The 18519-nt window shown below is 40.6% G+C and overlaps 1 protein-coding gene across 21 annotated transcripts in view; it reads left to right on the plus strand.

Moving 5' to 3' along the window:
• Positions 1-18519, plus strand: part of Cacna1d (calcium voltage-gated channel subunit alpha1 D) — a 322522-nt gene that overhangs the window by 146174 nt on the left and 157829 nt on the right. For all 21 annotated transcript variants that reach the window (XM_074043953.1, XM_074043952.1, XM_074043939.1 and 18 more), the window contains exon 4: positions 13786-13925. In XM_074043953.1, the coding sequence (XP_073900054.1) occupies positions 13786-13925 (140 nt within the window). The remainder of the gene's footprint in view (positions 1-13785; positions 13926-18519) is intronic.

Genomic DNA, 18519 nt, shown 5'->3' on the forward strand with positions numbered 1-18519 from the left:
ATGCTACCCAGCCAAGGATGTACTGTAGCCAGGAAATCAGTCAGAGAAATTTCTGAATGACATTCAAAGAAATTCAGGATGAGTTTGCCTCATCCTGGTTTAATGGATGTCTGCTTGTTTAAAAGTCAGTTGCAAACTAGTGGAGTTATAGGCCCCACAAAGGTATTTTTTAGGACCATACCATTTACTGGATAATCAGGGTAATCTCACATCATTATCTCCCTCTATACTCTATCTGGGCCTTAAAAAAATGCAAGGCTGGATGTTACTATTGAATTACTTGTTCTGTGTTTGGGTTTTTAAAATTTGGCATTTGAGCAGAATCACAGCTTGTAGAAAGTGACAATTTCTGGACATTTGAGGTCTGATTCACCAACATTACTGTAGTTAAAGGAAAACCTGTATTTGCTTACTCCATTTTATCCTAAGTCACTAGAATGTTTTATAAATAATAAACCTAGATGTTTAGAGAATAGCATCTATTTAGCTGTTTATGCTTTCAGAGACTCTTCCTGTTAAGATATCTCAAAGTTACCCTTAATGCTGTGAGTATGACTGAACACTAAATTTATAGAGGAGAGACTCTGGAGAGTGAACTATAGTGACAAACTTTTCACTTTAAAATACACACCATGGAAATAAAGTAGCTTGGCAATAAAGTAGCTCCAGCATAATGATTTCAGCTGGTCACAGAGAATTAATGAATTTTGAATTGAGGCAATTGTGATTAAGCCCATTGCCTTTTCTACCACTAATCGTTATTAAAATGATTATTGATCTCTGTGATTGTGAAACTATTAAAAAGGCATCTGCCTGTGCCTGAGCTAGCAGGATGGATGTGGTTTTGAGTTTTCAGTTAGCTAAACAGGACTTAATGGTAGTGATTTCAAGGTGCTTGTTTATGGTTTTCGTTGTGTTTTCTGAGCCTTCAATACTCCTCTGCGTCATAGGGCACGAATGTATGGGGAGCTGTGTGCATAGAGTGTCATCTTTGGCCTTTACATTGTGATACTGCAAAGTAAAGCTGAGTGGGATGATTTCCAAACTTTCCAGAACCCTTCAACCCTTAATTGGTGAGGGACACTCCTATCCCAGAGCTTGTGTAATATTCACAGTGCAGCAACCACAGCGACAGTGACCACTTACTTAACCATACGCCAGGCATTTCCCACCATTCCACAAAGTTTATGCTACTGTCTCCAGTAAAAGATGAAGAGACTGCTGCTTGGAAAATTTCAGTTCTTTGGCAAGGGCCACACAGAGCTGGAAGGGGCAGACCTGACATTTGGAATGTTCTTTATTATCACATGGCTGCTTGGGGGACAGGTAGTCTTGAAAAACCTCATAAGATTGTTGTTTTAGGAGATGTCTTCACAGTTTCAAAAAAGCTGAAGAAAGAAGTCATCTCAGTCAGCAAATGAAGACACAAAAAACATGCTTTAAACACTCCAGCTTTGGACTTGTAGAACCTACCCAAGATGCAGAGGGCTTTTGCCCTCTGTCACTCATCACTTCCACAAAGAAGCTGAATCAGGAGAACCCTGTGCCCCTCATTTCACCATGTGAATTACAGATGCCCTTTACTTGGACAGCCCTCTTCCTGGCTGAGAGGGTTTGTCTGTCTCACTCCAGGCAGCCCTGCTTGCCTTCCTGTCAGAGGACAATGTGATGTGGTACTTTCATGGATCCTTTTGTCTTGGGTGGAGACCCACAGCACAGTCTTCAGTGCATCCTACCCTGCTTTTGTTTTCTTTGACCTACTGATAGCCCAGTGGAGTGTCATTTCACTTCCTGTCCCAGTCTGCCCAGTCTGGTGGGTTTTTTTTTTTTTTTTTAATGAGCCATTCCCCACCTGGACTTGGACCTGAGGGGAATCAAGGAAATTGGGTGGGCCCTTGCAGTTAGTTCAAGAACGAGCAGGGAATACTCTGAAAGCAATAGGTATAGGCAAGGACTTCCTCAGTAGAACTCAGGTGGCCCAGCAACTAAGAGAAAGGATGAACAAATGGGACTACATGAAATTAAAAAGCTTCTGCACAACAAAAGAAATGGTCTCTAAATTGAAGAGACCCACACAGTGGGAGAAAATATTTTCTAGCTATAAATCAGACAAAGGACTGATAGCAAGAATATACAGGGAGCTCCAAAAACTAAACTCCCCCCCAAATCAATGAGACAATAAAGAAGTGGGCAACTGAACTAAATAGAACTTTTTCAAAGGACGAAGTCCAAATGGCCAAAAAACACATGAAAAAAAAAATGCTCACCATCCCTGGCCATAAAGGAAATACAAATCAAAACCACACTAAGATTCCACCTCACTCCTGTTAGAATAGCTGTTATCAAGAACACCAACAACAAATGTTGGCAAGGATGTGGGGGAAAAAGGAACCCTCATACACTGCTGGTGAGAATGTAAGCTAGTACAAAAACTCTGGAAAACAATAAGGAGGTTTCCTAAAAAACTAAACGTAGATCTCCCATATGATCCAGCAATCCCACTCCTAGGGATATCTGAAGAAATACAACTAAGGTTATTACAAAGGCACCTGCACACCCATGTTTATTGCAGCACTACTCACAATAGCCAAGCTATGGAAACAGCCAAGATGCCCTACCACCGATGAATGGATGGATAAAATGGAATTTTATTCAGCCATGAAGAAGAATGAAATTTTGTCATTTGCAAGTAAGTGGGTGAAACTGGAGTACATCATCTTAAGTGAAGTTAGCCGGGCTCAGAAGGCCAAAAATCACGTTCTCCCTCATATATGGATTATAGACCTAAAACAAATGCAGTAATACTATTGGACATGGGTCACACACTAAGGGGAGAATGTGCACGGGATGAATAGGGAAAGGGAATGAAACCTGAAACTTGAATGTGGTTGATGTGCTCACTGTATAGGAGTGAATATAGTAATCTTAAACTGCAGAGGCCACTATGGGAAGGGGACCAGGAAGTAGTGAAGAGGTCTGGTAGAGATGAATCAATGTGGGTTCCATGTGCATGGAAGCAATGCTATGTCTTTCTTATTATGTCTTATGTTTCTCTTCAACAAAATCGGAGAACAAGAGGACGGAACAGGTTCTGCCCAGAAGCAGTGTATGTGTGTGTGTGGGGGGAGGTGGCCCAAACTATGTATACACATGTAAGTAAATGTAAAAATGATTATATGTATGTATGTATGTATGTATATGAGAAATTTGGCAGATCGTGAGAGAGATAAAGTCTGCTAGGCACCTTCCCTCCATTCTTGTCTACTGCGTAGGTGTTAGATGCTTTTTTTTCTGCCTCCAGGTACTCTGTGTGCTGGTGCTACTCTTGTCTAGGTTATGTCTGTCATCTGGAAGGCAATGCTGTTAAGTGTTTGGGATGACATCTAGTTCGCACACTGTGGACCTGTGATTCAAAGCCTTCAGTTTGGCTCATCCTGTCTTCTGCCTTCAATATCTCATTTGTAAGAACATGTAAACTCCCATATTGGTCTTACTCATTCTTCTGTCTTCCTTCTTCAGATAAACTGAAAGTAGCTGACTGTTGGGATAGTCTCACCTGCTGTGCTATGGTAGGCAGGGATCTCACTTCCTACTCTGGCCAGTCTCTTTTTCCTTACTTGGAGATTCAGTTTTTCCTCTAGAATCCAACCAGAGAAAGTTTACCTCCGTCTCACTTCCTGGGTTGGATCTTTCTGACCATTGGGTTTACTTCTTAAGTACTTGGCTCTGCGTACAGTCAGGGGCTCTGTAAATACCTTTTGACTCTTGTAAGAGTTTGTGTAGGTATATGCAGAGAGGAGGGAGAGAATGTTCATGGGTGGGCAGGAGAAGTGGCATTTATCCCCTGGGTGTGTGCTGGTGACTCAGGATTCTCAGATTGTAGAAATGTATTGTTCAAGTTTTTTTTTAAACTTTATCATTCTGTTGTATTTTGAAATTTTTGTGGACATGAACAGTGAACCAGTCATCTTTGAATTTCTAGTGCTTAGGGTCATGTCTGGTATGAAATATATACCCAGCAAGTGTTGTTGAATTTAATTGAAAGAGGAGGTCTGAAGAGCCAGAGAGGGTGGGCAGTACCTCAGAGGTAGAACTGAGTGAGGAAGTGGGAGACTACCAATGGTGGAATGTACCCACTGCCAAGGAACCCAGAGTGCCTATCTCTAGGATGGGCAGATGGGAAGCAAGGCAAAGTCAAAGCATCACTTTCTTGGGAGGATGTAGAGTGTAGGAAACCCAGTTGAAATAGAAGATAGCAGGAGACTGGCCAAGCTTAAAGGATTAAGTTTGGAAAATAAAATCTGTATGAATTCCCAGAGGCAGTGACTTGCAGAGCTCAGGGATCCTGTGTAGTTAGGGACCTTCATTATGCCTGTGCATGAGAGGGTGTTGTCAGAGGAGTCCTCTCTGGGAAAATGAACAGCTACTAAAGATTCTCTCAAATGCTTCAACTTTTTAGAGAAGCAGGATGATCTGCAGGCCCTGTGTATTTAGCTAGGACTCTTTCATGTGCAATTGATCACAAACCCAACCCATACTGGCTTAGTTTATTGACTTTTTTGTAACTGAAAAAATCCAAGGGGAGGGGAGAGAATTTCTGACTTCAGGATCAGTTTGATTCAGGGACTCTATAGTAGCAATCAGGACCAGCTTCTTCATCTTCTAATTAAGTTTCTGTCTGCACGTTCTTTTCTCCTCTTTTTTGGCTTGGCTTCCCTTGGTGTTGTCTCTTTATCTGTGTGTTTCCCCTGCCTTGGCAATTCCAGGCTTACAGCCTCTCAAGCCTAAATTCAGCCATGTACTGGCTGAACCTAGCTGGCGTGGATCAGGACATATTCTGGTCTCTGAACCACTTACCTGGCCCACATGCCAATTCTGGTAGGCCCTGGACTGAGAATAGGGATGGAGCAGTTCCTGGAGGAAAGTTGGGGTGCTGTCACTCTGGGTATTTGGCTGGGTGGTAAGGACCATAGTGGCCCATCTATCCAAGATGACTAGTCTTGGCAGCAAAGCAGTTTTCTTTGCTGGTGTTGAGCAAGGAGAGTTCCATGTCTTCCTCCTCTGCCCCCCAAGCATGAAGCTGCCCTCTGCCTACAGGCCAGAAATCTTTGAGACTCTCCTCCTGGCTTCGTCCATTTGTCATCTCTTCTGGACAGCGTCTTGGGCAAAGTCCTATCCCAACTTGGGTGGTCATGAAGTTGTTGAACTGTTGTGGGATCATAAACTTCTTCAGAGTTCCAGACGCTCCTATGAGGGCTATGCCCACCCACAGGGAGAATTTATTCACACCTCTGTTGGCCAGGGAGTGGTCTTGCCTCTCCCCTCACTCACAGCAAGCCTTTGGTGTGAAGTGTGTTACAGTCTACAGAGCTCCACACACTACCACACACCTTTTTTTTTTTTAGCTGTATTTTCATTATAAACTGGTTGGGCAGGGTAAGCATGACTTACTCTCATTTTATAGATGACAGAACTAAGAATCAGGAAGGGTAAATAACTCAAAACAGAGTGACACCAAGTATTAAACTCAGGGGACACAAATGTCATGTAATATTTGTACCTTTAAACCAAAGATGCAGAAAAACAAGGGCAAACCTGACTGTTCTAGCCAGTTTCTTCATGTAAATGTGGCATTAAACTACCCATTGGAGGCCTCTAAGTACATACTTCATTAATACCTGCAGGGGAGCAAATTACCTCTGCTTACAGCCAAGCAGCTCTGAGCTGAGGCCTGCCTGCTGGCTACCCTCCATGGTTCACCCACCAGTTTTACTAGAGGTTGGATTGGCTTATAGAAACTGTGTAATAGTAACCCTGTGGCTCCCCAAGTCAGCTCTTGAAATGTGTAAGACAGTGAGTGGGAAGGTCTCTCAGCAAGCCCAGCCTGAGTTTGCATGGTGACCTAAGGTGACCCAGCCACTTGGAAAAACAGTGGCTACTGCTTCTGTTGGTTCTTGCTGCCCAAGGTTGGTTGTCTTCTCAGGGGTCTCTGGCCCTCCAAGAACCTTCCTATGAAGCCTGTGTTTGGACTTCACAGCCTGTGTTTATCAGGTCAAGCAAATTGTAGTTTTCCTGGTGAAAGAGATCATCTGATTCTGTCTGCTCATTTTACACATGAGAAACAGAGGCCAGACAATGTCACTTGGCATCTGAGGCCCCTCATGACTGTCTGGCCCTCCAGCCTCAGCCCTTCCCTTCCCACCCGGTCTCACAAGCCTTGTGCTCTGGCTGCTGTAAGGCACGCATCACCTCTTGTGAACACTCCTCCCTCAAACTGCTCTACACCTACCCCCTACCCCAACCCCACCATGTGGAGCAGGCAGAGCCATAGTTAGTGGCTGAACCCAAATGTAAGTTTTCCAGGAATTGGGCAAAACCAAGGGGGCCCTGGTATTATAGAACTTATTAGCAAGAAGGGACATTTAATAATACTTAGTCACAACCTCTCATTTTGTCCATTTTACTAATTTATAAATGTTGAGTATCTGATTTTGTGACAGGTCTTGGCAATACAATGATGCATAAAATAGAAATGATCTCTGACCTTTTAGAAATGATCTTTTTTTTTCAATACTGGTGTTTTGAATTCAGGGCCTTGAGCTTGCTAGGCAAGCACTCTACTACTTTAGTCATGCCCCCAGCCCTTTTTGTTTTATTTTTCAAATAGGGTCTTGCATTTATGCCCAGGCAAGCCTAGACTGTGATCCTCCTATTTATGCTTATGGCATGCTGGAATGACAGGTGTACAACACTGCACTCAGCTTTTATTGGTTGAGATGGGGGTCTCACTAACTTCTTACCCAGGCTTGTCTCAAACCCTGATCCTTTCAATCTCTGCTTTCTGAGCAGCTAGAAATGCAAGCATGAACCACTACACTCAGCTAGAAATGATCATTTTTTGAGGCAGTCAACATTAAAGAGGTAATTTTTCGAAAATTATTTTAAATGAACAAGAATTACACATGTTCATGGTATACAATATGTTTTAATATTTGTATACATCATGGAATGGCTAAATTAAGCTAATTAACTTATCCATTACCACATACTTATTTTTTGTGGTGAGAATATTTAAAAATCTACCCTTTGCAATTTTCTGCTACATAATACATGGTTACTGTTTTATATATATTGTTCAGTAGGTCTCCTGAATTCATCCCTTCTGTCTAACCGAAATTTTGTATCCTTTGACAACCTCCCTCCAGATCCCCTCCTCCACCTGTTCCCAGCCCCCGAGCCACCATTCTACTTTTTGCTTCTTTGAGTTTGACTTTTTTTAGATGCCACATAAAAGTAAGATCGTAAGTATTTGTATTTTATTTTATTTTATTTTTTTGGTGGGACTTATGTTTGCGCTCAGGACTTTGTTACCGTTTGAACCACACCTCCAGACTGAGGATTTGTTTTTCTGTGCTTATCTCACTTAGCATAATGTCCCATGGTTCATCTGTATTGTTGCACATGACAGGATTTCCTTCTTCTTAAAGGCTGGAGAGCATTCCCTTGTGAGTTCTCTCCACCTTTTCTTTATCTACTTGTCCACTGATGGGCATTTCAGGTGCTTCCACATCTTGGCTATTGGCTTCTGTGAATAGTGCTGCAGTGAACATGGGAGTGGCAGCATCTCTTTAACATATTGGTTTCATTTCCTATGGACATTTCCCAAATACAGAATTGGTGGATCATATGGTGTTTCCATTTTTGAGGAATCTTCACACTGTTTTGCATATTGGCTATACTAATTTACATTCTCACCAACAGTGTACAAGGATTCCCTTTTCTCTACATCTTTGCCAACATGTATTTCTTGTCTTTCTGATGATAGCCATCCTAACAGGTATGATGTTCTATCTCATTTAATTACATTTCCTTGATAATTAGTGATTCAAGTATTTCTTCAAGACTATAGACCTTGATAACACCCACGCACAGGAAATCAATGTGAGTCAATGCCCTGTATAGCTATCCTTATCTTAACCAGCAAAACCCCTTGTTCCTTCCTATTATTGCTTATACTCTCTCTACAACAAAATTAGAGATAAGGGCAAAATAGTTTCTGCTGGGTATTGAGGGGGGGAGCGGGAGGGGGTGGAGTGGGTGGTAAGGGAGGGGGTGGGGGCAGGGGGGAGAAATAAACCAAGCCTTGTATGCACATATGAATAATAAAAGAAAAATGAAAAAAAAAAAAAAGACTATAGACCTTGAGAAATTCTTTGCTTATTTTTGAAAAAAAATGAGTTGTTTTCTTACTATTGAGTTGTGTTCCTTACTTATTTTGGATATTAGCCCCTTATCAGATATATGGTTTATAAATATTTTCTCCCATTCTGTAAGTTGTCTTTTTGCTTTATTGATTGTTCTCTTTGCTATCCTTAATCTTTTTAGCTCGATGCAATTCCATTTGCCCATTTTTTTTGTTTTATGCTTTTGTAGTCTATGCTTTTTGGGTCATATCCAAAAAATCTGCCCAGACCAATGTCAAGAAGATTTACCCTGTGTTTTCTTTTAGTAAACTTACAGTTTCAAGTCTTAATGTTTAAGTAATTAATCTTGTTAGTTGATTTTTGTATATGTTGTGAGATAAAGTGTCTAATTTCATTCTTTGCATATGGATATCCAGTTTTACTAATACCATTTATTGAAGAGACGGTCCTTTCTCCATTGTATGTTCTTGGCACCATTGTCAAAGATCACTTGACTGTAAATACGTGGGCTTATTTCTGGGCTCCGAATTAGAAAGTTAATTTTTTAAAATATAAATTTCCATGGTGAATTGGGGGTATGAAGTATAATGTGTTTTGACAGCGAGCTCCAGTTTTATCTGGGAGGTTAATAAAAGTTTTGCTGAACCCTGAAGGACAAGTAGAGCTTAGCTTGATGAAAAGGGGGAATAAGGAGCCATTTATAGAAAGAGGGAACCAGATGTGGAATGGTTCCACTGTGGCTCAGGGTCACAGCATGAAACAGTGGCTCAGCTGGGGCTAGCAAAACCCAAATATTATGGCTACAAGCTCAGTGTCCTTTCCAGTTAACTATGCAGGGCTTATTTTCAGTCCTGAATCATGGCGCTTGTGCTCACTTTGTCTGAAGAAGGACACTTAAATATAGGGGGGCAGGAGCACCAGGTGAGTGAAGCAGGCTGAGCAGAGGCAAATAGGTAGGAAGGCACTGGCATGTGTGGGGGATAGCAGGTTGGTTTACTGTGTGCAGTGAAAGGTTCTTGGGGAAGTGGAAAATTTGGGAGAGAAAGCTAGGAACGGATGGAAGGATGATGACTTTACTCTTGGGTCTGCAGGTTGGGATGGAAGGGGAGGGCCAGGCAAGATGATTTCAGCTTTTATCTTAGTAATTTAAGTATTCCAGACTTGTTCTAGAAGATAGCCTGTTTTTTTTCTTTTTGACATATAGGCTAGGATCACAAAACCTCATGCTTTTATAGGTCATCTTTATGTCTAGTGTTATTGCTTTATTCTTTCATCTTTTCCCTTCACTGCTTCCTAGTAGCACCTATGGGTGCCTTATGTACGCTGGATATGGTACTAGATGTTAGAGTTACAAAGACACTTAGGGATGATTCCCACTAATAGGGAGCCCAGGACTGCTGGGTACTGGCAGAGCACAGAAAGAGATGGGGGAGGGACAGCTATTGGCAGAGTGTAGACCAGGAAAGCTTTCCCATAAACTTGGGGCCATGTGGGTGAATGAGTAAAGCTAAGGTGAATGTCACCTAGGTGCATGAAGCCTTTCTCCTGAGCAGGTTGGAAGCTGGGTGAGGTTAGGAATCAGGCTTTCCTAGGGAGGAACCAGATACTCAGGATGAATGGATGGATGGATCGGCAGATAAACAGTGTTGCTACCACAGCAGTAGTAAAAGGATCCCTGGGAATAGGAAAGAACCAAGTGTTATTAAGGATTCTGGCATCTCCCAGCCCTTGGTAGTTAATAGTTTCTATTTCTTAAGGTTCTCTGTAGGGTTAACTTGTTTAGAGACTGTAGACTATTTCAGAAAATGTTGGCTTAGAGATTACCTTGTTGGTGAAATTTCATTGTTTAAAAATTAAATTTCAGAATTAGATTTGAGTCTTTACTTTTCTGATGGCCTGAGGTTTCATGGGGTGTATGGGGGGTGGTGCTTAAGCCCATATCTAGGGTAGTATCGGTGATGGTTTTCTAAAGGGAGGTTTGACTGGCCCTACCCACTTAGGACCTTCAGCCAGTGAGAAGAAACCCCTGCTTGTAGGTGGCTGAAAGACAAAAGCCTAGGGCTTGACTCTGCTTAGTAAATGGAGGGGGACTGTATGGACCTTTCTGTTTAGCTGGGTGGGAGACACTTTTATGATGTAGCTCTTGTCCAAAGCTTTGTGTCTGGTCTGGCGGGTTCTTGCCCCTTCCCCAGACATCCCTTCTTTCATCTTTCCTCTGGCTTCTTCCTCAGTGCTCTTGTGTGTCTCAGGCATAGACCTCAGTGCCTTCCCCTTGCTGCGTCTCACCTGGTTTCTTTGCCCCCAAGCACATTTCTGCCTTGTCTCGTTAGAACTAGGTTTTCTTGGTGACTTTTCAAATTAATTCAACTCTCTTTTCTCAGATGAGCAAGACTTTTGAGAAAAATGATTTCCCATTTTCCTTGATCCTTGTTGTGTAAATTGTTTTTTTTTTAACACTAAATTTGTGCAATGTAGAGGTATACTTACCTCATAGGAGTCCTTTGTAAAGTCAGGATTGTGGACCAGGACAACACTGGCTTCTAGGCATATTGGTTTACAGTGCTGTTCAGACTGTGATTGTTCAGTTGGCATTGTGGTAGAATCTCTGTGATAAAAAATCACATTAAAGCAAGGTTGTATTTCTTATCATTAATTCCCTCACTAAGGATTTTGGGAAGAGGAGCCAAAGTCTTTAAAAAGAAGAGGGAAGAGAATAAGGGAGGGGTAAAAAAAGAACCTTAAACAATTCATTTCTACTAATAGCCCTTGTATTATTGTGGTAAAGTTACTTATAAATAAAAGCCAATGAGGAAAAAACAAGCTGTGTTTGCTAGGTGTACTCTTTGTTCTCTGCCTTGTTTTTCTGCTCTGAAGTATAGTGCTGTCTTGACATAGGGATGTAACTGCTATGAATATTGATGCCAGCAAAAGCCTTTTTTCCCCCTGTCTGGCCTAGTAAATAAAGCAGAAGGAATAAAAAGAGAAGAGAAATTGTAAAATCAGTATGCTGTTTTTAGATTATCTTGTTCCCTCAGAACACAAAGTCTTGAAAACATATTGACGATGTACATTTGGTGGTCAGGGGCCACCAAATTTGAGTACAGCAGGTTGATATTTTTAGGGATTTTTGCCTCTGGTTAAAGTAACAGTTCTTTTTTCTTTGAGCTCTCAGATTTAATGTTCCTGCTACATTGAAGACTTCCTGGATCTGTCCCCTCTATCCAGTAGCAAAGTTAGGCCCTGATCCTCTGTGTATTTGCAGTAGTTTGAATGTGGAATTGTACAGTATGCCTCCTCTGGGGACATCCACTGATGGATGTATCAGGAAACAGAATGACAAGGAATCTGGGTCACAAACAAAGGCAGTCTTATAGGTCTATGTGTGGCATGAGAGGAGGTATATGCCACTCTGGGAGCATCTCCCAGGGCTGCCCAGCCCAGAGACATGGCCTTGTGAAGGGAGTGGGAAGTTGGGAGGGGGTAAGAACTAGAAGGTACCGCGGGCTCAGGATGATCCTAGTTGAGAATGTAACCTGCTTGAAGGCATGGATATTGAGGTTGGGAATAAGGTAGGCTTTTTATATTGGAAACACACTGACTCTGGATAACATGCACCAAAAAGATTTTTATTAGACTGTGGTGGCTAACCAAGGATCAAGGGAAGCTCTGAAGGGCAGGATTAGAAATGGCCATGATTGCTGTGGGGCTGGGGAAGGAAAAACTGATGAATTGGCTTTTACGTGACCAGAAGGGAGTTGAAAATGTGGGTAATTCCCTAGATGCAGAGCCATAGAGGGATGTTCCCCTGGTGGCCAAGAAGAATGATATTGGTGGCAAGCCATGGGGAAGTTTTGCCAAGAGCAGCCAGAGACTTAGGGGCAGTACTGTGGAAGCAGATAGCTGGAGCCTAAGGGTCGCTTATGCAAAATTCACATTTACATGTAAAAGAGTGCTAGGGCTGCTACAAGGGAATATATATAAGGTTAATATATTTTAAGGAGTTATGGGTCTGTGAAAATCATCCTGAAATGAGTATGTTAAAAGATGATTCCAGAAATAAAAAGCTTCTTTCAGAAGCATTTTCTAAACCAAAATTTGCATTTATAAAACTATATCTACAGGCTGGCAGAGTAGCTCAAGTGGCAGAGCATCTACCTAGTAAGTATAAGGCCCTAAGTTCAAGCCCCAGTACCACCCCCTTCCCCCCAAAAAAAGAGCTTCCTAAAACTATATCTACAATAGGGGTCACATATAATATAGCAAAATCCCCCATTATCAGTTGTGAAATGGAACAGTGAGGGAGATGTGGATGAGTCCTTGGGCCTTAGCTGAGGGCTGAAGATGGAGAATTGTTCTTGGCAGTTACCCTCATGTGGTTTTAGAAGTTCTTTGTGTGAATGTTGGAAGCCCTCATGTCCCCTACATCAGACCAAATTTACCAAGGTTGGAGACCAGCATGGGGATGTTTTTCTAATCCTGGCTCTTGGTATACAGTCTGTTATGCAGAAGAGGTGGCTCACTGAGTATTTCTGAAGCCAAACTTATTTTTGATTTCCTGTACTAGGCATAAGAAGTGAATTCTACGACTTCTGGTTCCATAAGGATCTGGGCCCAAAGATAATACTAGTAGAGTACTTTACAACCCACATTGAAGAGGTGTAATTGCTGATGTTTTCTTGTTTTGTTAAGTAGCTCCCTGCCAGGGAATGCCAAGGACATATATCTCTATCCATCCATGTTTCTAATTGAAACCAGGGCTGAATAATGAAAGCATTTATAAAAGAGGAAATAGTCAAAAAATGTTTAGACCTGTTGATTGGAGTGTTTTCCTCTTACGGGTTGGAACTGGAAAGATTCTCACAATCTTCTAGACCATGCAGCACTGCTGAGGTGTATGGCAATCAAGTGGGAGGGGCCTCTGGGATTCATAGAAAAGGATTTGGAGGCTGGGCCCAGGCTCCCTGGGCAACTGCATGGTGGCTGTCAGCAGTGTTAATAAGGGAGAGGCAGCATGACAATAATCAAGCAGTGTGTTTGCTATCTGAAGTCATTCCCTTGTATTCTGTGGATGAAGCCACTTATGTCTGGAGGAAGAGAGGGACTCACCCAGGGTCATATTGCTACTCAGTGACAAAGATAACTTTGACTTGAGAAGTTAGAAGTAAACCAAAGAAATTGTAAGAATCAAAATACAAACATGTTCATTTCTTCCAGAGGACATTCTGTCCAAATCCACCAGTGGAATATCAGTTGCACTGTTGTGCAATTCTGGGGCTGAGCTGGCAATCTCAGGAGGAAAACATGCCATATTTTGCAAATATGTGCAAATAAAAGACATACCTGTTATATCCAAGGCAGAGTCACTGCACATGCATCAGAATAGGTGGCGAAATGCAGTCATGCAGCCTGGGATGAAAGTGTACTACACTAACGTTCAGTGTTAAAATGCTTTCTTGGTTGAGGTGTGGTGTAATTGCTCCATTTCTCATAACCTGGAGAAAAATACTTACACCTTTGAGATGTTGATTCTAATCATTGTCCTTTCTCCCTTGTTGGTGTGTTTCTTTGTTTCTCTTCACAGGAAAAAGTAGAATATGCCTTCCTGATTATTTTTACAGTTGAGACATTTTTGAAGATTATAGCATATGGATTATTGCTACACCCTAATGCTTATGTTAGGAATGGATGGAATTTACTGGATTTTGTTATAGTAATAGTAGGGTAAGTACTACTTATTTTGAGGAAACGTTTACCTGGAAAATGGGAGGTGGGGTGATAGTAGTAAAGAGAACAGTCTTTTTTTAGGGACAGTGGTTGGTCTTTTATGCCAGTTATTGCATCATGACCTACTGGGAATTCTTTTAATGCTGCTGTCACTCTCTGGGCAGAGCCCAGTGTGGAATTCTCTCATCACTATCACTATTGCTGGGGAAGTCAGTACCATGTTGTAGAAGGGTGTCTAAGCTCCTAGCATGAGATGGTTCACCTTACAGGGCCTTGAATCTCCACAAATAGACCAGCTGTGCTGGTGGTTATAGTCAAATGAATAGAGCTCTTAGTGCTTAGTACCTTGATAAATTAAAAAAATATATAATAAAGCCTTCACTATGAAGGTGAGGTGAAGTATTCTGCTGCTTAACATTGCTTGAGAAAAGCTATTTTTTTATACTGACTTGTGGGAGAAACTCTGGCATGCTACTATCCCATCTTAAATAACAAAACAACAAGTATTTGAATGCTGTCACATATCTGGCATAAAATGAAATAAGCTGGAAAATGCAGAGAAGCAGGGGTTCTCTCAAAATCCATTTATTGGAAGAAGACACCAATACTTTTAGTTAAAAGGGAATGTTAAAATAAAAAAAAATAGTTGTCTGTGTTTTCCTACTCTTTCCACACCTGGAAATATTGCCAATCGGAGAAAAATGAGTCAGTGTCAAAGGAGTGCTGAGTCTTGGAACCAAATATTTTTAGAAGAAGATAAGCTGTATACCTTCTCTGAGTCTTGGTTACCCTACTTGTTCTGTGGGTTGCTCCTAAATTATGTTTGTTCCTGTAGAGAGAGATTTTAAAGTAGCCTCTCTGTTGTCATCTCCACGACTTTAGTCAGCTGCCTTTTGTAGTCAAGCAAGGTGATTTTCTTTTATCAAGAATTCTCTAACTTTTCATTGGAGACTAATTCTGCTGCATATTGGAAGGATGGGATCAGTTTGGGCCTGTCTTTTCAACCTAGAAAATTAAAATGGGATCCAAAGTGGTGGCCCATTGGGATAATTAGACTTGTGGAGAAGAAAGAAAGTTTTGCAGAAGCTATCATAGTATATTAGCATCTAAGGCATCATCACATAGGTAGTACATCTAAAATCAACAGGGACAGAGAGGTCAGAAGGCAGATGACTTCCTTTAATTGGTGTACTCTGCCAAGGAATGGCAAGTAGGAGCCTTGCAAGCCTCTTGGTTCTAGTAATTGCTGTGCCTCTCCTGTCACTGAATTTTCTGTTCAGGTAGAAAATGCAGATGCTTAGTTCAGTTTCTTATGTCTCCATGCTCTGATCACCTTGACTTCTGTTTTCTTCTGCTCACAACAACACAGCATAAGGACAGGGAACCAAGCAAACATGATCTCACCAAGGTTAAGAGGCAGATATAAGCGTTCAGGGGGCTGAGTGCCTGAAATTTAAGAAGCAGGATATAGGAAGAGAGAGAACTCATCAGAAAAAGAGCTCCAGGAGTATGCCTTGGGATTCTTTGGAGTTTTGACTGGAGATTAAGATTTATTTTTATGGTGTGTAATTCCACGAGGCCAGGCCAGAAACATTGTTAGGGAAAAAAAACAAAAACTGAGGGCTGTGAAATGAATAATAACCAGAACTCACATAGGACTGAAAGGAAAGGTGTTCACATTCTTGCTAACTAGAGTGAAAGACCTCTTGAACATCTTGGACTATCTATGGAGACCCCAGAAGGGCCATTAGTGGTAGGGTTAACCTAGATCCTGAGCAAGGGTCAGCAAACTCTGACCAGTGGGCCAAATCCTAGTCCATCTACCGTGTCACCTATTTTTTTAAAAATAAGTAAAATTTATTATAACGTAGCCACACTCATTTGTTTACATAATTAAATTGAGTAGTTTGGGTCCACAAAGCCTAAAGAGATTTACTACCTGACTCTTTATAGAAAAAGTTTTCCAGCCCCTCCTATAGTATAACGACTACCTGAAACCTTGCTAAGAGGGTTTGAAAAGAAGTAACTTAAGTACCTGCCAAAACACAACTCAGCACTCTTCAAAGGAAGGCAACAAAACCTAAATGCTTAAAGTAGCATTTAAAATGTCCAGCATCCAGTCAAGTAATACTAGAGACATGAAGAAATGTGACACATCACCAAAAGGAAATTCTGTCAATAGAAGGAGACCCAGAAATGACAGAGATGATAGAATTAGGAGAATAGGACTTTAAGAGTTTAAAAATAGCTATTATAAATATGTTTATGGACTTAAAGGAATATATGACTATAATGAAGAAAGATAGGACAGTATTAAAAAAGAACTGGGGTGGGGGATGAATTCAACTATGATATATTTTAAGAACTTTTGTAAATGTCACAATGTACCCCCAGTAGAACAGTAATATGATAGTAAAAAATTAAAAAAAAAAAAGCAAGGGGAAAAAGAACCAAATGAGACTTTAAGAGCTAAACATCTATCTGAAATGAAAAATTCCCTGAATTGGATTAATAGGATATTAGACACTACCAAAGGAAAAAAATCAGGCAACTTGAAGACACTGTAGCAGTAACATGAAGAATAATAACTAAGGAAGAAATGAGCCTCATTGTCCTGTGAGGAATTATCAAGTGGTCTAACATACATGTAGAGACTCAGAAGGAAAGGAGAGAGAGAGGAGAGATAGAAAAAACACCCTAATTTTTGAAGAAATGGCTCTAAAATTTCCTAATGTGATGGAAGAATAGAAACTCACAAACTGAAGATGCTCAACAAAGTCTGACCAAAATAAACATGCAGAAAACCATGTCAAAGGACATCATATTCATAATGAAATTGTTAAAAATCAAAGATAAAGAGAATCTTAAAATAGAAAAAAAAAAAAAGACATCCAGAATTTCTTAACTATACAAAGCCAGAAGTCAACAGAAAGGCATCACTAAAGAACTGGAGTAAAATGTCAACCTAGAGTTCCTATTCAGTGAAATGCCTTCTAATATTGAACTCAAAATAAAAATGTTTTTAGACAAACCAGAACTGGGAACTCAAGACTGATAGATCTGCCCTTCAGTGTTAAATGACAACTCCTTTTGCCAGATAGAAATGTAGATCTTCACAAAAGGAAAGAAGAATGCCAGAAAGAGTGAATGCATGGTAAACATAAAGACATCTTTTCTCATTTTAAAATCTCTTTAAAGGCAAATGTTTAAAACAAAAATAATAACAATGTATTGTGTGAGGCTTATGCCTTTCCTGGAAGATAAAATACGTGACAACAATACATGCTGGGTGCCTGTGGCTCACGCCTGTAATCCTAGCTACTTAGGAGGCAGAGATCAGGAGGATCATGCTTCAAAGCCGGCCTGGGCAAAAAGTTTGTGAGATACTATCTGGAGAAACCCTTCACAAACATAGGGCTGGTGGAGTGGCTCAAGGTGAAGGCCCTGAGTTTAAGCCCCAGTACTGCAAAAAAAAAAAAAAAAAAAAAAAAGAAAAATGTTTGCTGTTGTTAAGTGCTTACACAGCAGGTAGCATGGTAAAAGATTATTTGAAGCTACATCATGGTAGGTTAAAAGTGTACATTGTAAACCCTAGAGCCTCGGTTGGCAGATACTACCTATAGACCAACTCTGGTTTAAGCCTGTTTTTCCCTCCATATTAACATTTTATTTGCCAACAGCTTTGGCAAAAAGCTTTATTGGTTGAAACATTTTCTATACAAGAACAAATATAGGATTTTTAAACCTGTTGAAATCACCAGAATAAGGGGACTAAGGTAAGAAGGAGAAAAATAGAAGGGATGAACCAATTAGAGTTATAATACATATATACATGAAAGTGTCATAATGAAACACCCTGTATACCTATCTTTAACAAAAATGTCTTTTTTTCAAAATTGGAGAACAGGTGCTGTCTGGAGGGTTGGTACCAGTGGGAGGAGGGGAAAATATAAACGTATAGGAGGATGAATGTAGTGGAAATATGTACTCATGTTTGAAAATGGAAAAATGAGACCTGTTGAAACTATTCCAGGAATGGGGGAGGGGGAGATAAAGGAGAATGATGGAGGGGGTGAATTCAACTCTGATAAATTATAAGAAATTTTGTACAATGTACCTCCAGTACAACTACTAATATGATAATTAAAAATGAAAAAGGCTTTATTATAACCCAGCTACACTTATATGCATGGCTTTTTGGCATTTAATGGCAAAGTTATTTATTATACCAGAGACCATGTGGCCTACAAATCCTTAAATATTTACTCTCTGTCCTTTTATAGAATTTTTTGTGTTGAAACATGCCCTAGAACAATCACTAGAAAAATAATGAGGTTTAGTTAGTAAGCCTATAGTGGAGACTAAATGGAATAGGAATAAACCAAAACAACAACAACTTAATCCAGAAGGCAGGGAAGAAGAAATAAAAAATGAATAGGACAAATAGAAAACAAATAGCGAGAGAGTAGATTTAAACCCTGCTAAACTCCTATGAATATCTCAGAATTTACCAGGTTGTCGTTTATAAAAACAAGACTCAACTCTCTCATCTCTACAGAAAACCCTATTTTAAATCTAAAGACACAAATAG

This window comes from Castor canadensis, chromosome 10, assembly GCF_047511655.1.
Source record: "Castor canadensis chromosome 10, mCasCan1.hap1v2, whole genome shotgun sequence".
Lineage (NCBI taxonomy): Eukaryota > Metazoa > Chordata > Mammalia > Rodentia > Castoridae > Castor > Castor canadensis.